The sequence below is a fragment of the Lethenteron reissneri genome, chromosome 8 (assembly GCF_015708825.2).
Source record: "Lethenteron reissneri isolate LAM-NWPU_2019-01 chromosome 8, ASM1570882v1, whole genome shotgun sequence".
NCBI classification, from domain to species: Eukaryota; Metazoa; Chordata; class Hyperoartia; order Petromyzontiformes; family Petromyzontidae; genus Lethenteron; species Lethenteron reissneri.
This window is the reverse complement of record NC_083786.1, coordinates 1,512,007-1,533,556: the sequence shown is the minus strand read 5'-3', so window position 1 is coordinate 1,533,556 and position 21,550 is coordinate 1,512,007. Positions and strand designations below refer to the sequence as shown.

The window sequence follows — 21,550 nt, the reverse complement described above, 5'->3', positions numbered from 1 at the left end:
GTGGCATGGTAATGGAACGATGCTTTAGAAACAGAAGGGATGCCTCCATGAAACGCCTACCATGCAATGATCATTGGCAGTATTTCTCATAGATGGTCAGCCGCCGTCTATACGATTGCCAACTGCTGATTTAAGACTGAACGGCAGTCCCCACGTAGAGCAAGCCACAACAGCCGTACAAGGATCTTGAGTCGTGTAACAATAACAATTAACTTATGTGCACAGCACGGTAGTCGCCCGCTTTCGGAAGCGAGGGAACGACTCGGAGGCGCGGGGGAACCACGGAACGAGCGGGAAGGCAGCCACGCGATCGTCGGTGCATACAGTTGCCCAAGCTCTGCGGTCCTCTATATATTGAAGGCGTTATTAGCCAATTGCGAGTGTTTACATGCGGAAAGGAACCCCATGCTTGCGAGGGGGCAACACTATCGCACACAAGAGGGGAAGATGTTATTAGTAAAAAAAAATAGTTACTGCCTTCTGGTGAGCTGGGGTACGGCACCTCTTCGACACCCACGGGAATGAAGTTTCTCATTTGTGCGGCGGTGAGCCACCAACCCTCGCTGCTGCCTCCGCAGTGCTGGATTACAGGCCACGTGCATCACAGCCACCACCGCGCGGCCAAGTCCACAATGGATTGAAACAATCGGCACGTGAAAAAATAACGAGCATCAACCTGGATTGGGCAGGGCTTCATCTGTCGTTTGTTTAAATTGCGGCCGTGACAGGGCCCAATTGTCAGTCAAATCCCATGTGGGAAGACGTCTCTCACGTGGTCGCGGAGCTTGTGAGTCGAGGTATTGTAGAATGTGATGCAAGCACATGAACATCTGCCGCAAAGTCATCAACATGTCATCCAGTATTTAGTCAAAAGCTTTATTGTTTGAAGCACGTAGCCAACGTTTTGTTAAAGTGTCCTCTCAAATGTGTTGACCGAAAGCATTATGATGAGACCTTTATTCTGTGTATCCTGCACAGCACTTGAGCAAGCTTAAACATGAAAGCAATCAAATGTTTTGGTGGTTTTGGACTTACAATATCCCGCAACTGCCAACAATTTACACGGCTACATAGGGCAAACATAAGAATAGAATAACTCAAACATGGTCATAACACGAGAACGATGTAGTTAGTGAGTGGGCTGGCTGCCTACAACCATTGAATTTATATTTCCCAGTAGTTTGAACTTACACCCCAAGAGGGCAGCAAGGACTTCACAGGGGATCACACACACACATACTCTGCCCATCCGTGCACGTCAGAAGCGATGTAAAACCCAGGTGCGACGCAACAAAATATGTTTTTGTTTTAAACCAACGCTTTATGTATATCACTCTTGAGAACGAGAAATTACCTGTCGCAGCTGAGACTTAACAGAAGATAGCGAGCACATGAATAGGGTTACATTAACTGTATAATGGCTATGTAGAGTATAATAGTAACGACGACGATAATAACAGTGACAGCAGCACAGCGGTGATGCTGTCGCTGTGTGGGGGTCGCAGTGCTTGGTAATACTGAACTTAATTCTGTACGTCGCCGGCTCTAGCGACGAACATTACCATTCATTGCCGGGTTCCTTTGGGTTAGATCATCGTGTAAGTTAAGATGCCAATTTGCATTTTTTTTACTATAACCCTCCACCAACCCGACAAAGCCAATCAAATCAAGTTGTCACGAGGGTAAACTTGATTAGAATTGCTCGGTCTACTCGCACGCTCGCCTTGAAACGCACTGCTCATGGGGGTGAATGGGTTCACTGCTGCAAGGTATACCGAGTCGGCTGGAGGTGCACGTGCGTCGAGGCCGCGTGTGCAGGTAAATGCTTGCTATTGGCACGTGGTGGTTTCTGGGCAGATGAAGCGGCATCGTCGTTGGACGCCGGTAACGTGCCCGGCCAGTGTTCCTGGAAGCCGGTGCCCCCCGTCGCTGCTTTACGCACCGGAATAATGAACACTCGAGACAAAGGGGACAGACGTGTACAATGCTGAACGTGAAAAGCGTCGATAACGTCCTGCGCGCAGCGTGCTCCTGCGACAGACCATCACAATTGTTTCCACCTCCCGAGTGAACGCGCACGAGAGACGAGCCCCCCCCCCCCCCCAGCCCACCCTGCCTTAAAAAGATTCAAAAGTCGTCCTGTCGTCGTGGTGGAGCGCTGGCGCCCCTACAAAGCGCTCGAGACGGGGTGCTACGTGGCGTGCGCGAGGACTCGACGAGCGCTGACCACCCCCCTCCCCCCGGGGGACTTCGGCCGTCCCGTTCGCGCGCTCGCCGGCATTGTTGTGAACGCGCTCGCCCGGCCTGCAGCTCGACGCCACGCGTTTGTCCCTGCAAGAAGCTTTTTGTCTTGCCCGCGCGGGGGTCATGGGCGATGGCGCTCTCGGACGGCGAGACGCCGGCACGGGGGTTAGTTCGCACGCGACATGCGTACACAACTTAATTGGAACATAAAACCGGTCGGGGCATAACCAGTCCACACCCCCGCCTCACAGCGAAGCTAGTGCGGGAACAAGCAAAGAAATCGACCCCCGTCCTATGCAAGGACAGGAACGCGCGCGTGTCCATTCGCCACTTGGGGGTGCAACGATTCATCAATTCACCATCCCTGTCCCCATTTGCCAACCCCACTCCACCCCTCCAACGTCCCCTACGATGAGTCTATTCGAGAATCTTTTATTTTTTTACCAATTTAAAGATAGAGGAAATATAGATTCTTATAGACGATTCGATGGATGTTATCACTCACCACAAGCTCAAGAATCAAAGTCGATCGATTCATCAATGGACCGTTGCAGCCCCTACCGCTCACCAACCCGGCACCTCCATCCACACGAAACCCTCACCTGTGCAAAACTGCATTTGTTAAAAGCCATCGTGACAACAACCACCCCCCCTCCCCGCCATGCACCGAGGCAGGCGGATGTATTGAGGCATTAGGTGGCCGCTGTGGTCACGTATCAGAATGGTGAACCATGGAGTAGGTTCGTACCCCTTGGGGATCAATGGTATCATTGATGCGATGACCTAGAGAATTCTGTCAATCTGGATTTGAAGTTTTCGTGACTGCAAGGATCCATACTCTTTGGTTCTTTCGGTAAAGTCACGTAGGGTATAAAATAAAACAATTCTGTCACGCTGCAGAATTCACTCACGTTAACTGTCGCGCATGGGACGAGTGCCAACGTTACAATCCCTCATCCCGACGTTGAGAAATGGTAGTTTTGACCAAAATTTCGCGCGCTTCCATTTTCACCTGTCTGACTTTCACGCTGGATTGTGCTCAAGGGGCCAATGAGTTGCTCTTGTACGACGACACCGACGTCAAGTACTACGTCGGGTAATTCAGAACCGTTCTGTACAATTTCATGCAAAGGTACGTGTTAAATTAAGGACGCCAATGCTTGGGCGTCTCGTGCAGAGGTAACGTGCCGCGTCAAATTACTCCTCCTGCCAAGGACGTTGCGTGATATCCGCCGTGTGATTGGCAGACGTGGTTACGGCACGGGTCGGGACTGCGCTGTCGTCGTTAGAACGGTCCACGTGGAACGCTCGTTTACCGAGGGGAACAGGCTAAACAAACCCGCAACGACCTGCTGCCGTACATTTGATTTCATTTCACGAAAATCAGATGAAAGCAAACCGGTGAAGGGCTTTTGATGCGGAAAGCCGCCTTCAGTCTTGCGCGACGCCGTGCGGCTTTGCTGGCTCTAAGGTGCCCCGGCGCTTGGGCCGGTAGTTCTGGTAGGTTTGTGAGCGATAGCCCAGCCTCGGCGAGTCGAGCGGCGAGCTGTTTGAGAAGCCATTGTACGGTGGGAGATCGCCGCGGGCGTCGGTTTCGGGAGCCCTGCGGAGACATCACGGCGGCCATCAATGGTTGGTGCAGATGAAGCCCCCTTTTTTAAATCGTCAGTAATGATGATATTAAATATTACTACGACGTGCGCTTTGTCCCTCAAATTCGGAATATATATTTTTTATCTAATTGTAAACTAGCGAAAATAAATTAATAAAGGTGTCCAGTTTGAGAAAGGTTAAATAGGAGTGTGACAGGAGGCATTAATCAGATTATAATGAGAAGAGAGATGTGAGATGAATTCCTCAGAGATATGAGGTAGAATGAGGGTGAGAGAGAAATAAATTTAGTCTCGAACAGAGATATATTCCGAAGTGATAGAAGAAAGATGTACGGAGATAAACGCACCTCGGCGTAGTCACAGAAGCTACGCTGAAGTTCACCCACGGAGGCACCCACTCAATAGGCATTGCGACAGTGTAACGTCTGAATGTTGACCAACGCCCTGGCCGTTATTTACGTGTACAGACAGTCCCCTGGTTGTGGAAGACCCGACTTAGGGAAATCCGACCTTACGGAAATGATCCCATAAACCGTGTTAAGAAAATTCCACATGCGGAAATGTTTGCGTTAGTTACGTAAGCGAAAGTGGTGCAGCGTGGTGAGGCCGCGGATGAATACCGTGGAGCGAGGTGTAAGGTGGGTTAGCGTTACGCCTCACTCGAGCTTAACTCAGATTAAGGTCAATTGAATTTATCTAGACTTTGGGGGAAAATTGTTAAGTTTCCGACATACGAAAAATTCGGGTTACGGATGCTTCTCGGGAACCTAACCCTTCCGTAACCCGAGGACTGTTTGGATTCATACAACACCCAATGCTGCACGGTGGTCTTCACGTCTCCACTTTCCTCTGAACCGCTCACACGGCAGGCCGTGCTGCGTATGGCGGCAGTGAAACCCTGAGAACGTTTTCATCTCTACATATTGCAAACGAAACAGTCCGTGACTCGTTCCAAACTCCCCCCCCCCCTCCCCCACCGCCGCGTGCCCCCTCGCCCCCCCCACAAAGATCTAACGTGGGCGCCGAGAGGGACCCCCCCCCCTCCCCGAACTCACATGGCCGACTGTCCGGCTCCGTTGTGCAGCGCGACGCCGTGGTTGCTGTGCAGCGAGTCCTGGCTGCCAAACTCATCGCGGCGGCGGAACTCCCGGATCTCCAACTGCGTGGGGGGCGGGGGGGTGCAAGAGAGGAATTCTGTGACGAATGCTGCACAGCGAAGCACACCCCCCCCCCCCCCACGCACGTTGGTGTTCGCAAGCGCAGCAGAGGGGTCCTGCAGCCAGCAGCCCCCCTGCTCTCTCCGTTGAGACGCTCCGCACGACGTAGAGCATTCAGTTCGGTATTACCGAGCACTTGGTGCGTCGCGCGCGGATCTGAAGCTGCGTCCTGCCCGGTAGCTTCGTGCGACCCTCATGCGGCAGCAGCAGCAGCACCGCTCTGCTGCTATTACTGTTATCGCTATTATTATCGCCGTTACTATTATACTCCACGTAAACTATTATACAGTTAGTGTAACCATATTCACGTGCTCTTCTTGTGTTACGTACGCGCCCGCCTTGCAAATACCAGTCCGCGCGCACCGCCACCAGCTGATGTAAATACCAACACTTGCACCGCAACCTCAATACATCAGGTGCTCAAGTGCTTGCCCATAGAACAGTCAGGAGGTTAGGCCTATATAACAAAATATTTTTTTTGTAATTACAAACGAGATAACTTTTACGAAACGAAATGAATGAGTCCCAAAGAGAGAAAAAAAGGCAAAGTGATTTCTTGCTCAAATGAGAGCTGAGGCAGTGCTCACCTCCACTTTACAGCTCTAAAGCAGAGGTGGAAATTCCTCATTCCTATGGCGGGGTGAGTCTATCCATATAACAACCTCCGTTGTCTTCTCACAAAGCAGTACTCATTGTATCGACCCTCGGATGGTGGGATGATGGGATGAGTCAACTTCTCCAAAACCAGGATTTGAACCCATAACCGACCCATTGAGAGCCGCTCGCTCATCCCCTGAACGACCCGGCCCCATTCCTGAACTGGGCGTCCCAGAAACGACCGCAGGTAAACTCTAACGGCACGAACGTGCTGCGCCATTACCGAGGTGGGTCGCTCCAGAAGTGAGAAGCGCTCCTCCCAGGTGGAGGCCAGCTTCTCCAGCGCCTCGTGCCGCTTCAGCAGCTTCTCCACGGCGTCCACGCTGTCGCCCAGCTCCGTGGTGGAGAGGCACGCCTCCTGCATCACCAGCCAGGCCTCCGCCACGTTTGAATCCCTCGCAAACTGGCACACCTCGATCACTGTGGGAACGGGAGGAACGGAAGCACGGTGGCGCACGTGTTATTTAGAGATCAGGAACACTGAAAGCGGGCGGGATCCACGCCCAGACAAGAGGAGGAGGAAGAGATCATTTGTAGTGAGTTCAACTGAGTCGCAGACGTACTCTTGGAGGCAACACATTTATTTAACACCAACATACGGGGTAACTGCCCTTTAACAGAATAACAACCTATGGTGGTGACCACCAGGCTAACTACACTAATTACAACCTAACTAGCTACTACGGACCGGGACCACAGCTCGGGTCCAGGTCCACGTGTTGTAGACTCGGTAGAACGTAGACGAAGGCTTCTTCAGGATGAACAACAACGCCGATCCCTCTGGGCGACCCGGCTTATATTCTCTGGCGTGGCTGGCTCCACCCTTGGCCACGACCACCTTCCAGAATCCTCGAGCAGGATCTGGACCCGGACCACGTGACCACCCCTAGCCCCCACTTGGTGCCCCTTTGTAGACTTAACTGGTCACGTGTCATCTCGGGTCAACCACAGTGCTATGGCCTTTAGTAACCCCGGCACACCCACAACCTATCCTGTAGGGCTGGCACTATCAACCAGCGCTCACCGAGCCCCTCTAGGGCCGGTACTACACCCACATCACTGTGGTGTCCGAGATGCCGTTACATCACACGCCGTGCCTCTCTAGGGCCGGCACAGCATAGTGACATCCCGCGATGTCACTACACATTGATAACGCAAAGGAGATCTGCATCCGCAACGACCTTGGTGGAAACCAGATTGGACGTTCTTTTGATTGTCCTGAAGACCACGGAGGCGGTTGGCGTGGCCCGGCGGGATCGCGTTCGCCGCTTGTTGCTAAAGTTCACGGTTCATATCCGGCAGGCCGCCCTGGTCATTACTGCGGTGTGGTATCTGCTTCACTCGCAGTGAACGTTAGAGAGGAAGGACACCATGTGCCGGTGTCATCGTCCACATTTTCCAAATTCGCAAGAAAGCCCACAAATAAAGTCAATTGGCGTAACACACGCAACAGTCGTCGCTCCCTGGCTGCTATAAATTTCCACGTGAAAAGCCACTTTGCTGAGCTGTCATTTGTGGCCAGGTCACTTCTGAAAAAAAAAGTTAAATAACTCAGTGGGCTTTACCTGGTAAAATAAAAAAAAGTTTAGTTTACTTTGTGCAGCTAACCTCCACCGTTGGGATCTTCACGACAAGCCACACTGCAGCTGTGGCACTGTGCAAACAGTGTTGTACATTGCTGATGACTGCACACTGACTTAGGTCAGCGGAGGGCTACGAGAGCTACAGATGGCCACGGGGAGGCTACCGCATGGCTCGGCGATGACGCCACTTCTGAGCTACACAGTAACACCACGATTTACGTCTCCCCCGTTTGCGTCGTTTCGCAAATACGTCGCCACTTCATGATTGAGACCGCCACGACTCGATTTGCGTCCCGTCAACCAACACACTTACGTTGCTGACAGCATCGTCTGTCCTTTCTCGTGTCCGTCGCTTCTCACCCTTCGCCTACACCACCACCTACCCTGTAAATCGCTTTGACGTCGTTTTGATATTCGTCGTCGCACCTTTCATGAACGCACCCCCGACGTAATCTGGGGTATGACTGTGTTCTCAGGTAACAGCGGGTACCTGCATAGAGCCAAGTCCTGACAAAACATCAGCAGCAAGTACATTGCACATACGTCCAGAGCTAACCCAGGTACATGTGGGATACTCACAGATCTGCAGCCAGTCCCAACGATTATCCCACATGTCCAGCATGGTCTGTCGCTTCTCGTTCAGCTGCTCCAGCTTTTCCTTAATCTAAAGCAAAAACAAAGGTTACGTTATTTCTCTATACAGACGGTAAAAGATAATATTCTTGGTTCTTTCGGTAAAGTCACATAGAAGGGAAATAATAAAATAATAATAATAATAAATTCTCACAACGTTTCGATTGTGACACAAGCAATCATCATCAGGTGTGAAAACCACAGCAAGAAAGCTTAAAATCGAAAGGTAAAGAATAAGTCGACGAGGCTGAGCGAAACAGTTGTAACAGTTTCATACTCTGTAAAACTTTAGTACGAAGCAGCGGTGTTGCAACTTTCCCGCGTCGACATTATTTTTCCTTCTCACTACCGTGCACCAACAACGCCTCAAGGTTAAAGCACCCAGAAAAATGTTTCAACTCTCTTGGCATTGACTCGTAACATTGATGGGATGGCTGATGCCGTACGGTGTTTTGTGAACAACAAAAAAAAGAAACGTCCTGGGCGCAACGAGTCCCGCGGACCACTTCCACCCGGCCTTGAGGAGCCACTGGTCGAAGGTGATGAGTCGATGAGACGACACTGCCATATACCACTGCTCTCTTCGCGATGCAGCGCTTCATAAGAGCTGCCTAACTTGTTTAGATTGGTGTCCACAGAAGCACACCCGCAGTGGCAAAGCACCCAGCTCACGATCAGAAAGGTCACAAGAACAAATCCCGGCAGAGGATTTGCTCTGCTCATGATTTCTCTTGGGGGTTGATAAAAAAAGAGTATCACTATGCGGGAAATCAACAGCGGTTCCCTGCCACACGAATGTGAATTTCCACTCATGACTTGTGATTGCCAATAGACACGAGCCATCACCTAACGTTTGAAGAATTGTGACTTTTTTCTCAAGGCACGACGTCTAGTTGGGCTTTCACGGCCTGCGTGCTCAACGCGAGGCCAATCTGGGAAATGTCTCGCGGGCCTCCACCTCTTGTGCGGCGTCGTGATTCCTCGCGATGAGCGATTTTCCCAGGTCAATGCAGGCCGCGAAGTTATCGTCGCGGGCTTCCACCTCCGCCTTGATTCCCTGGTGGTAGTTCATGAGCAGCTCCACCGCAGACACGTCCCTGTCGTCAACACAAGAGCGCCACTCACGAGGGCCCACGGCGACGCTCAGGCCTGCAGAGGGCCCTGCATCAGGAACAACAACTCGGAAGAGACCCTGGGTAGCACCTCCTCGCCTCATTTCCGAGTTTTCAAAGTCTGACTTTCCACAATGTCACACACATTTTTATCAACCCTAGTGAGCTGCCAGGCTGAGCGATCTCCCCACCGAGATTTGACCTCACAACCGTCTGATTCGAGTGATTCACGACCTGAGGTGGCGCTGTCGATCCACTATTCCCAGTCGGGGGTTGACTCATTCCTCAGGACTGAGAGAAACTTGACTTTAATTTAGTTCTACGGGAAACAAGTCAAAAAGTTATTTCCTGCTCAAATGAGCAATGAAGTTTGTTGTGCTCACCTCCCGTTTACAACCTTGAGCCAGTGGTGGAAATTCCACGTTCCTACGGCAGGGGCGAGTATGTCCATAGGACAACCACCGTCGGCTTCCCCACAAGGCGGTACTTTGTTTTAATGGCCCCTAAAGAGGGGGGTGAGAGGCCGAGTCAAACCCCTAAGCGGGATTTGAAACTCGCAAGCCTTCCCACCACGAGCCACTCACTTCACCCACCGAGCCACTTGGCCGGCCTCCCTCCGTCACACGGCAGAATTCACGCAGAGACGCTGAAGCCCTCGCACCTGGGGGTGTCCTGGGCCTTGATCTGTCGGATGATCGTCTCCATCCACAGCATGAGGTCGCGCACCAGGCTGAAGAAGTGGAACCTCTCGCTGGCCTGGGCGAGGCTCAACCGGTGGGCCTTGCAGGCCTCCTGCAGGGCGGTCCACGAGGCCACCACCTTCTCCTCCTGCCTGCGGACCTCGGGCGCCTTGTCTCCGATGTCGCCGCTCAACAGCAGAGAGCACTCCTCGCGCAGCTGCTGCACCTGAAATGAGCCAAAGGGCAGAAGCCGCCAATTGTAAATGTTGTTGTGGGTTTACTCTCCAAAGCACCGGTGAGTGCTGAACTAGTAACTAAGTGGAATGTTTTATGTTTACGTGACAAACCTTACTAATTAGCTGTATCGGGTGGTGGTGGCGGGTATAACGACGTATTTATATTTACGTGATCTAACCCAACAAAAACCTCAATTATAGAAGCTGCTGTTTTGATGTGAGAGTGCCCAATATCACCTCAACTGAGATGGGCGCACAAGAACACGGAAGGGCAAGCCCACACGCCTGGCTTGGTGAGGGTCACTCGCCAGCAAAGTGGCTCGCGCGCAATCCAGCCCAGTTGATGAGGCTCGTAACAATCCACCCTCGGCCCACGTTACTGCACGAATTGTCACAATTCAGGACACGACTTGAAATGAAGAGTTGAATCTTTTTTTGGTCTGGTGTCGTCTGTCTCGCATCTTGTTGCACCGAGGTGACTCGTGGAAATGGGCCAAGCCGCCGACGCGTGCACTTTTTTGCCTCCAGGGAAAGGGGACCAAGAATGATCTCCACGTCTCCCTCGTCCTCCTCGCACTGGTCAACTTTGGCATTCCTTTCCATTTCCTCTTGTTAAATTTCAAGAGATGAGTTGTCAACTCTTATCCATTACAACTTTGAAAGCCCCGTTTGTTCCTAGCCGCTTCACCAATTTGGTCCATTGGACCTGTGCCAAGCAACTGTTCAGCAAGTAAAAACGCTCCACGACAGCCTAAAAAGGTCTACGGAATTTGCTTCGGCTGTTTCACCGCAACTCGCACATCCACTCCTCCAGCACAGCGCTGCCAGACAACGGAACCCCTTGCAGGGAAGCTGGCGAGTGCGACACTACCCGCACTCCGAGCTACCTGTGCTCCGAGCGCCAGCAGGTCGTGCTCCAGCGCCGAGTGCATGCGCTGCAGCGACGCCACGTGGTTGAGGTCTCGGCCCGACTCCTCGGGGATCTGCGCTTGCTTTTCCTGCACGCGGCCCTGCAGCTCCCGCGCGTCATGCAGCAGCTTGTGAATCCGTGCCGAGCCCGCCAGGCCCCGCTTGCGCGTGGCCATCTTCTCGAGCAGCTTGCGCCACGATGCGTCGAGCGAGGCCTTCCACTGGCGCACGGTGGGCGAGTCAGGGTGGCCCTCGCGCAGCAGCTCATCGGCCGCTTTGCCGAAGGCGTCGACGCGCTCCTGCCCGATGCCCTCCGTGTCTCGGGCCAGCTCCGTGAACTTCTCCTGCAGCATCTGAGCGAGCAGAACACGCACAACTACTTTGTATTTCACTAGGTACGGTCCCACTGAGCTACAAAGCTGTTTTTCAGAAGCAACCTGGCCACAAATGATTGCTCAGCGAAGTGGCTTTTCAAGTGGAAACTTCTCTATATGCATGTTTATTCTCAATGTGGAGGGAAAAACACGGAGTAAAATTCACATGACTAAGGGGAGAGAGAACACGCAAACTCCAAATATACAACACGCGTCAGGGTCGAGATCGAACCCACGACCTCCTGCATACCAGGCGAGGTAGTTAACATCTCCTAGCCACCGCACGAGTGCCGCCTGTGCATAAAGTGAACAATCGCTCCGTGATGCGGCTGCCACTGCATTGGCAGTGGTGCACAAGCACAGTTAGCAACACAAACAGAAATCTAAGTAGACAAATCAATTCCTGCTCCACAAACACAGCAGGTGCCAATTTCTGGACTTGTTCTGGTCAAATATGGACAGGTGGCAACTCTACTTTTACTGAAAAACATCGTTGCTGTGGCCTTAAAAGAACAAACATATAATAGGTCACATTTTACGAAACTGGTTCTTGTGCGTAGCCACACTGATGATGTGCAATGAAGAACGGCCATTGCTAGAAATCGATTTTGTACCGAGAATTCGCAGCGGTATTGTGTGGAACTTCAACACCGTAAGACAGTGAAGAGAGCTGGCTGATTGAAAAATATGTCTGGATTTGGTCTACAGTAGAAGAGGTGGTAGCCCGATTATGAAACATTTAGGTCACCTTCAGTAAGACGAGGAGTGAGTGTGTGTGTAGTTCACTGGCTGTAAAGCCTCCATGTAATATTAGACAGTTGCATTTCACTGTGGGCAACGGTGTAGCTATTATGCTGCATTTGAGAACCCAGTAAGATGATGCAAAAGGAATACGGATCTTTTTTTAAACTCGTATCTCCACGTGTGTCGATGATGCTAAAGCGGATGACACTGCATGCCGTTCAAGTGTTGCACGTTCGAAAGGAAGATATGCGGGGCTCCAGATTGATGGCAACACAATTATTTAAGAATATCTGTAAAACGAAACGACATGTACATCACACTGAGTAGGGCCTGCCCCAGGCCTCCATTGTCCACGTGGCTGAGATGCTTACAAGGTAACCACCCAAGAGTCCTGCTCAGCTACCTATTGGCCAAAATCGAAATTGACCGTCCATTTACATACACGTGTACATACAAATAGGGGTGGGGGGGGGGGAGACCTTATAAACTAACCCAACTCACACCATTGCCACAACGAGAAAAAAATTTATGGCGGCCATTTTAACTCGTGCCACACGAGTGGAACAATTCAACCTTATGGCAGGACCACGGGGTCCCGAATAAACAGAAGTCAAAATCTATTTATTTATTTTTGGCGACTCCGTCACACCGCGCACATAAACGCCATGACCCACCTGGCGCGGATCATTCTGTTGTCATAATACAGTGAAACTACTCTCTTATCTTCATTATTATTTGTGACCTTCCAATGTCTGCCGGCAGGATCAATCAATGACAATCCTATTACCTGTTTGATAATACTTCTCTTGTCCATATGCATTTGTGCAAATAGGTTTTTTTTGCGGTTAAGCCATAGTCCCCACATACCGCTCGTATAAATGCGGATAAGAAGTGCGGCGACCCACTTACTCTGTAGAGTAACATTGGTATAAACGCTTGTTACAATATGAACAGCGCATTGAAAACGCGTACTATTTTATGTACCGTTTACAAAGTGTGTTCACAAATCCAAACTGAGAAACACGATGATTGACAGAGGGGTGTAAATTATTTTTTCGATAGTGCATTTAAATAGAGGTACTTCAGCTAAGTAGTTTTCAGTTTTAAAGGCAAAGTTTAACAAGACAACAATTGCCACCATCCTTCAAACCCATTGGTGAAAAAGAGCAAAGTTTTTGTTTACATTATAATATAATGTTTATGCGAGAGCCGGGGGCTTATGGGGCCCCGGGGTCCCGCCATGAGGTTCAATTGTGGAGCTGAAAACGTCCCCCTTCAAGACACGTGGCTGTATAGCGAGGAGCTGTGAGATGGGCAAGCACACTGCCAGCCCTGGACACGGAGGGCACCGCGGTGGCCAGGAGACGTTAACCACCTCGCTGGTATACGGGTGGTCGTGGGTTCGATCCCAAACCTGACGCCTGCATGTTTGGAGTTTGCATGTTCTCCCCGCGGTCGCGTAGAGTTTTGTCCGGGATTTCTAATTTGTCCCTCTATATTTATAATAAACGTACATGCAGAGTATCTGTCTGCTGTCAATTTCCACACAATGACAAGCCACTTCGTTGAGCTATAATTTGTGATAGGCTGGTCGCTTCTGAAAAGAGCTGTCTATAGCTCAGTGAGCCCGACCTGGTAATAGTCGAGTTAAATAAAATACATTTTGATTTAAAGCTTTCGTGACTGCAGGGATTTATATTCTTGGTTCTTTCGGTAAAGTCACGTAGAAGGGAATAAAATAATAAAAACATAAAACAATACAATTATCACGACGTTTTGATTGCAACACAAGCAATCATCTTCAGGTGTGAAAACCACAGCAATAAAATTTGGTTTTAACACCTGACGATGATTGCTTGTGTTGCAATCGATACGTCGTGAGAATTCTATTGTTTTATATTTTTATGAAATAAAACTGCGTGAACACAGGGAGCCGCAGAGGCAGCAGCGTGTGCTGCGTGCCGACGTACCGTGACGTGCTCGTAATCCTGGCCCAGCTCCGGGGAGACGGCGAGGACCTCCTTCTCAGAGATCCACTGCTGCAGGTCCTCCACCTCCCGCTGCAGGTGGAAGAGCCTGCACAGACCCCCCGCCCCGACGTGTCTCTCCTGCACCAGCTCCTGCAGACTGCGATACAGCCGCTCCACCTGTGACTGCTTGCTTCTGATCTGCTCGCTGGAACGCGCAGAGCAACCGCCGGCCGGCACGTTACCAACCGGCACTGCCACCACATCACCACCCCCGCCACAACGACATTACCACCAATACCGCCACAACACCACCCAATGTCACGAAATCACCACCACTGCCAACACATCACCACCATCACACCACCACTAAATCAGATTAGTTAATGTGAGCCACTAATATGCGTCTATAGCTTGCGCATATGTACACGTGTATGATATTATATAAGTTGGCACAGTAAGGGGCACAGGTGGTGCATCAGCCAGTCATCTCAGTCAGGCAACCCATGGCACCTGGGTCTGTCCCCTGACCTCCTGGCAACGGGCCTGGCACAAGCGCCGTGGTGACGTCACCGCCACTTAGTGGCAAATCACGGCTGTTGTTGTTGTTGATGTGATATGGCCATGCTTTCTGCTTCGGATATTATGGATTTCCAAGAATGGCGCACCTCAATGGACAACAATTTCGATTAAAACATTTCCATACATATAAAACAAATATACAATGTGTGGAGCTTTGAGATGGCGAGCACACTGCCAAACCTAGGCATGTAGCCGTGACTGCGTGAAGAAGAAATGTCTAAAAAAAATTAATCTGACTTAAAACTTTCGTGACTGCAGGAATTCATATTCTATGGTTCTTTCGGGAAAGTCGCATGACTTTACCGAAAGAACCAATCATTCTGATTGGTACAAAATGAGGACCTACGGTATAGCCACGGCTGATATGTTCTGTGCAGAATCTGGGTGACCTGCGCGTGAGCTAAACGGTGAAGCTGATGTTGAAATTACAATTCGGGTCGCAATGCGACTTGAGTAGCCGGTAACTCCCTGTGGGTGGGGGGTTTGTCACTGAGAGAATGACGGCACAAGTTTTTGTTTGGGCTTCATTAAAAGGCTGCCACTCGGTGTCCCGACCTCTGCGCCCCCTCTCCCCAGGCCTTCCCTTAGTGTGCTGGTTGTTGTTGTTCTTCTCCCCCCCTCTCCCTGTCTACCCTCCCCATTTGAATCGTCTATCTCCCACCCCCCTGCACGAGGTCCCCACTTGGCTGGGGCAGGGGGGGGGCCCTAATCCGTGCCTTTCACTTTCATGTGGTTCCGCCGATCCGGAATGGTTCTTCGCGGATTTTCTGTTGTATCCTGTTGTTGGAATCTTCCGGTGTGGTTTGCCATCCGGCGTTACGCACTCCCCTGCCTGTGGCCAACAGAGATGAGGTCAGGGGTCACCGTGGCCAAAGCCACCGACACCAGCTGCACACCTCTCCTTGCCAGCGCTTTCTCCCCTCCACCAAGACCCCACAGCGGCTGATGCAGTCAACACGAGGCAACCTCAAACACCCGCCCTGAAAGTCTCACACCATCTGGCTTTCTACTCACGTGAGAGACCTATAGACTCCCACTATCACCTATACACTTACGCAGAGACTCACAGACTAGCACCAGAGACCCACAAACTCACAGAGACCCATAGAACTGCCCTGGCAGCCTCCCACCCTCTGCTCCTAGGTTTCTCCACTCGGTCGCCAAACGTGCGGCGAGCCCCTCTCAGTAGCAGGCCCTCCTCCATCCTGCACACTTCCTATTCAGTGCAACCCTTATTGCGGATACAACAAATGACAAAGCTGCGGACAACACAGACGATGCACGTGTGTACGTTGAACTTCTTTCGCACCGTACGTAGCCGACCGTGCTAATCGCACGTGCGGATGGCTACAGATACAAAGAGGAGGGTGGGTGGAGAGGGGGTGGAAGTTCACGCCGCTGACGAGCGCAGGGAATGGACGGTTTGGTGGACGCGCTGCTGCTCCACCTGTCGGGGTGTGCGGCGTCCACCATGGCCCGCGCGCCATCCCCAAGCCGGCGCACCGCGTCGCCGTAGTCCAGCACGGCGCGCTCCAGCTGGTCGCAGCGCGCGAGCTGCGCCGTTGCGCTTGCCTCGTCCTGCGCACAAACAACAACCCCTGTAGAAGCCACGCTCCACTCACCGCTGTCACCCCTCCACACTGTCTTCGTGGGTCACCGTGTGTAACAATTAAACTTTTCTAAGCCAAAACTCCTCTGAACTGTTGTAGCTGAAACCGTTTCCGCAGGCGACCAGTGGACCACGGAGCACAGCGTTACACTCGTCTAAGTCCCGATGTCTTTTATTTTTTCTTTCTTCCTTCCTCGGCAACTCACTAAAACGTAGCTTAATCTGGATGGTCTCGTAAGTAAATTCGACAATTTGTTAAAAAAAATTCGGAAGCAACAACAAACACGACCATTCAGTAACCCTAGCAACCATGTCTCTCTCTATATACCCTCTACTGTCTGTCAACGGTCTCAAAGCGCGCGGTACCAACCTCTAGGCCCTAGTGACGTCACGCACAAGTTTTCAAAAACCTTCCTCAAAGAGGAAGTCTTGATGACCCTCAGTAGGGTTTGTCCCGCAGAAAACAAAGCATTATTATTATTATCATCATCATCACGATCACCGACCACGGTATTTATATCGTCGTAATATTGAGCGGCGCATCACACCGCCGTCGCGACAAGCGAGGCTGACAACAACCCCCACCTTGGCCTTCTCCTGGGTGATCATGTGCAGCTCCTGCTCGTCCATCCAGGCCTCGGCCTGGGCCGCGTCGCAGTAGAACTGGTAAGCCCGCAGCGCCGCCTCCAGCCGTCCCCGCCGCTTGTCCACCTCTTGCCCGAGGCGGGTCCACGTCGCCTTCAACCCCTCCAGGCGGTCGCCGCCGCTGGGCGGCACCACCCCGCGGGCCAGCAGCGCCTTCCCCCGCTGGTACACCTCCTCCATGCGCGGACGGTGGCCCTCCGTCTCCTTCTGCAGGGTCTGTAAGTCACACACGCCGTGTCGGCTTCGTCGCGTCGCTCGCTGGTCACCGTCACGGTGGCGGGAACCTCACGGAGGCCGGGATGCCCTCTCTCAAAGGACATCTGTGGTTTCTGGAACTGGAATGGGATATGTTTACGAGTTATCCAAAAATGCTGGCAGAAATGCTCTTTGTAAATGGCCGTTTGCTTTGCCGGAGGGTGCGTTGCGACCCATTTCTGGAAAGGCAGCAACACACGTTAGAAAATCTACCTCTCGCTTCTTCTGCCACTCATCGGCGTTGGTTGTCAGCTGACCAACTGCTTTGGTGGCGCAGCAATGCGCGCAAAAGTGCCCAGCCTGGCACCGTTTGTACAGTCTACAGGACGCGCACTCAGACTTCTAGTCGATGGAGTGGCATGGAGCAGCATCATTATTGGATTAAAAATGCACGGTAAACGAACACAACGTGTAGCGTTGCAAGGTGACACGTATGAATATATGTTGAACTGTATGTATGTATGTGGAACTTATTTCGCACCATACGTAGACAACCATGGTAATGGGAGGTGCGGGAGCTAATTAGTGGTGCCTTTCCAATCGCACGTACATACAACAAAATATAATTGTCCCTCTACACAGAATTAAAATGACACGCGCCTCTTCTCCATTGCTGCCAATGGCATGGTGGCATGACGCCCCTGCAGATCCCACAGAGGTGGAGCGAAGAGCCACCCCCTACCTCGTTCTTCTTGATGAGGAGCTGCGTCGTTTGCAGGTTATTCCCGTGGTCGGAAGACGTCGCGAGTGGCATCCGCTCCTCGACCCAGAGCTGATTCCGGGTGGGGGGGGGGGGGGCAAATAAAATGCAAATCACGAGTGACGTTAGCGACGGTGACCAGGGTCCCGCTTTGCTCAACGGAGTCACTAGCTACAGGGTGGGGAGCGTGTGATAATGGGACCCACATGGCGCTGGGTAGCGTGCATCGAAACGACTTGCGGACATAACAGAATTTTGTACCCACTCGAGGAATAGGTCTGCAAAGCACCCGTCACGTAGGCTCGAACATAGCTGGAGGGTTAACAATTCACCGGCGCCACGCATGATCCAGGATCAGAATTGTATTCAAAATTCCATGATTATTTAATATCGTGGTCAATTTGAGTGGCCTCTACTCACTGCAGGGGTTACGCAAATTCCTTACCAGCCACAACCAGCAAAGATTCATCACAGATTCTCAAACATGTGATGTTATGCATACGTCATAATCTTAATTACAAATCATTAATCGGTTAACTGATGCAGCACTACATCACACGATGTCAACTGCTGCGGTGATAAACCAACACCGGCCATAAGTTAACTTATTTTAGCAGCATAACTTGTAAAGCTCCCTCATGCATCGCGGCATTCTGTTTGTGAAGAACAATGGGAGTCGGTGGCATTAATCACGTGAGTATATAACTCTCAACTGATACGTTTAAAAGTTTTTAACCGACGCTTAGCGACTAATTCTAGGCCTAATAAACTAATGACCAGGGCTGGCCCAAGTCACAGGACTGCGTAAAGAAAGGGCCTCGTGTAGTGAGTGACGTCCACAGTCCACATGCTTCAGGGGTAATGCGGCACTGCTCTCGCGCCGTATGGCACAGGCTCACACAGGCCCCAGAGAGCCTGTACACGAACAAAATGCCCGTTGGTGCAGACACTGGCTCACGCATCCTCGCTCAAGAGCTGTTCACTTCCTTCGCGTGTGTGGCAGAGTGCCCGGGTTCCACCAACGGCTGGGACTGCGAGTTCAAAATCATGGTCGTGGGTCAACGCAACACGTCAACGCAATAGGTCGTCCCAACGAGGTCGATCAAATCGGTAGCACTCAACAGTTGTCCCCAACTAAGTAAAAAAAGTAAAATCTCCACACCTGGCTCAGGGTCTCAAAATCATCGTGGTGAGCACCCCCTCCCCCCCATGCTCATTCTACCACTGAAAAACTTTTTAGATTCTTCATAAAAGGTTTTTGGGTTAGATCGCGTTATTTATAAATGTGTCCTAACCCTCCACCACCCGACGCGGCCAATCAACAAAAAATATGTCACGTTGACAAAAGACAAAATAGTTCGCTGCTTTAGCCCACCGGGGTGTTGAAGAGTAGATCCACAACATTAACAAATTGAGTACGACGTTTCGTTGGAAATTACATTCAGCATCTTCGGGCAATTTACCAGAATAATGAAGCCATCTGCCTGCTTCCGGTATTAAATAGTGCAGGATGACGTCATCGTTGTTGAACCCCATCAGGTTTCGAGATCAGAGGCAGAGGTTGGGGTAAATTAATTATGTAATAAGATCAGTAATCAGCCACTTAGCATGTGACTCACCTGTAAGGAATTGCAATGCGTCGTGTATCACTTAATAATATGCTGCCAGGCTGCGCTGAGTTTATAGCTATCACAGCGATTAAAATTATTTGAATTCTTCTCAATTTCAATTGATTCTCGAACTAGTCTTGGCCAGTAATAATTAGTTCTGCATAACAATTCAACGTTATCAAGATCAATTGAATGTCCTTGTTGGCAAGCATGCTCTGCCACTGCTGGCAGCTGTGTTTGGGAGAATGTAATGTTCCTTTGGTGTTCTTTTAGTCTTACGCTAATGTTATGTCCCGTCTGTCCAATATAACACTTACCGCATAAGCAATTGATCCGATATATACCTTATGTTGATAACTTTCGTAAATCATCTTTAGTACAAAACACTATTTTTTTAGATTCTCCCTCCATTCTTTATCCATCACTGTGGGCTTCGCAACATCCCATAACCCACTCGTGACCCCTCACCCTGCTGCGTACGCATCACATGGGGCCCTGCCACAAGCTTGCCTGCTGGGGTTTGTACAATGTCTTCTTCTGCGGGGCCTGCTCGTGAACACCCACGGCCGCACGCCGACCCTCGCGTCTCAAGTTGCCGGCGCCGGAACACATTCACGTGGGGGGGGGGGGGCGGGAGTGCAGGAGCTGCAGCGCTCACCATCTCGTCCTCCAGGTCTCTGTTGAACTGAAAGCCCTCCTTGGAGGCGAGCAGCCGCTCCCGCCGCTGCGCCAGCGGCCCGGCCACGTGGTGCACCCGCCGCTCCAGCGCGTGCCGCTGGCCGGCCACCTCGGGGCCGCCCTTGCCCTCGCGTTGCAACGCTTCGGCCTGGCCGGACAGATCCTCCGCCTCCTTGGCACGCACCTCCACCTGCTTCTCCAGCAGCTGGATTCCGTCGAGACACACATGGGGCCGCCGTTAGTCGGACAAGCACGTCCCCGGCTATTTTACTCCCGCCGCCCGCGTCAGTAACAGCAGCCACGTGTTGGAGTGTTTTTTTTACTCTCCAGCTCTGCGCACTCCTGTGGGTTGGATGAAGGGAATCTCCCCGAGCGTTCGCACTTAATTTGCCGTGCAAGTTTGCGGACTCATCGGACGAGCGATTTCTGACTGAGCATCACCAGGCGGTGACGTCACCACAGTGCCTGTGCCAGGCTATGTGCACATTGAGACTACGTGAAGTGTCGAACGCCCACTGGCAGGAGGTCACGGGGCGGACCCAGGTGCAATGTGTCGAATGACTGAGACGACTGGCCAATACACCACCTGTGCCCCCTACTGTGCCAACTCGCTGTGTTTTAGCCACTCGGTGCTCCGCTCATTGTTGTGAGCGTCGCTCCTCTGCCCTCCGTTGTTGTTGGATTGCGGTCACTGCTTCCTTCCAACATGCATCGTTCTGTGCGTGGCAAAACACTTGAGAGGAGAAATTCTCAACTCGCAGCTCAACCCAGAAAACTCCACTGACGGTAGGCAGCAGCTGCTGTGTGAAAATGTACGTGTTAATCAAAGCAGGCCAGAATGTATCGGTACTAATTACAAAACGGCGACGATGCCACGCTTGTCAAAAACATTGTTACCAACTTGTCCAGGTTTGGACAAACTCATTTCTTTAGAACCGCTTTGTGTTTAGTTTGTTGTCCTTCTCCGCACCTCCAATTAGCACGGTTCAACACGTACAAAACACGATCCAAATGCAGGTGGCAGCTAATTTCATTTGCACCGAGGTCCGGTACGGGGTTTGTGTTGAGCTTCATTGCAGTGAACTGCACAGTTCTGAAACACACACCTCGTGCTCACTTAGAGATGCATCCGGCTTCGGGTCCGCACGGGAACGGCTGGCAGCCCTAGTCGGTAGATGTGCGCACCTGTTGCTTGTTGAGGAGGATGTTGACGCTGGTGAGGTCCTGCCCGTAGTCGTCCGACTGCAGCTGGTTCTCCACGTCCCCCAGCCAGTTGTTGAGCGTCGAGCAGCTCTGCGCGAGCAGCTCCGTGCGGTTCGCGTCGAACAGCTCCTCGGCCTTGTGCTGCGTGCAGCTCTCGAGCTGGCGCCATAGCGCCTGCAGCTCTCCCAGCTTCTCCTGCACCAGGGGGGCCGCGCCGGGCTGCTGCTGCACCAGCACGGCGCCGGCCTGCCGCAGCGGGGGTAACATTGACGCGTGAGCAGGCGAGCCGGGCTAGCTTG

The 21,550-nt window shown here is 51.7% G+C and overlaps 2 protein-coding genes across 4 annotated transcripts in view; one reads left to right on the top strand and one right to left on the bottom strand.

The window, feature by feature from the left end:
- The window catches only part of LOC133359663 (protein S100-A1-like), a 450,535-nt gene that overhangs the window by 138,297 nt on the left and 290,688 nt on the right, over positions 1 to 21,550 (top strand). The gene's annotated exons all lie outside the window — the stretch shown is intronic.
- LOC133359613 (spectrin beta chain, non-erythrocytic 1-like) overlaps positions 863 to 21,550 on the bottom strand; it is a 152,559-nt gene continuing 131,871 nt past the window's right edge. For all 3 annotated transcript variants that reach the window (XM_061578084.1, XM_061578091.1, XM_061578098.1), the window contains 13 exons: positions 21,234 to 21,497; positions 20,029 to 20,253; positions 17,743 to 17,832; positions 16,746 to 17,021; positions 15,999 to 16,129; positions 13,973 to 14,177; positions 10,863 to 11,237; positions 9,721 to 9,965; positions 8,906 to 9,044; positions 7,894 to 7,978; positions 5,955 to 6,151; positions 4,913 to 5,016; positions 863 to 3,847 (listed from right to left, as the gene is read on the bottom strand). In XM_061578084.1, the coding sequence (XP_061434068.1) occupies positions 3,676 to 3,847; positions 4,913 to 5,016; positions 5,955 to 6,151; positions 7,894 to 7,978; positions 8,906 to 9,044; positions 9,721 to 9,965; positions 10,863 to 11,237; positions 13,973 to 14,177; positions 15,999 to 16,129; positions 16,746 to 17,021; positions 17,743 to 17,832; positions 20,029 to 20,253; positions 21,234 to 21,497 (2,508 nt within the window). In that variant the 3' untranslated portion in view covers positions 863 to 3,675. The remainder of the gene's footprint in view (positions 3,848 to 4,912; positions 5,017 to 5,954; positions 6,152 to 7,893; positions 7,979 to 8,905; positions 9,045 to 9,720; positions 9,966 to 10,862; positions 11,238 to 13,972; positions 14,178 to 15,998; positions 16,130 to 16,745; positions 17,022 to 17,742; positions 17,833 to 20,028; positions 20,254 to 21,233; positions 21,498 to 21,550) is intronic.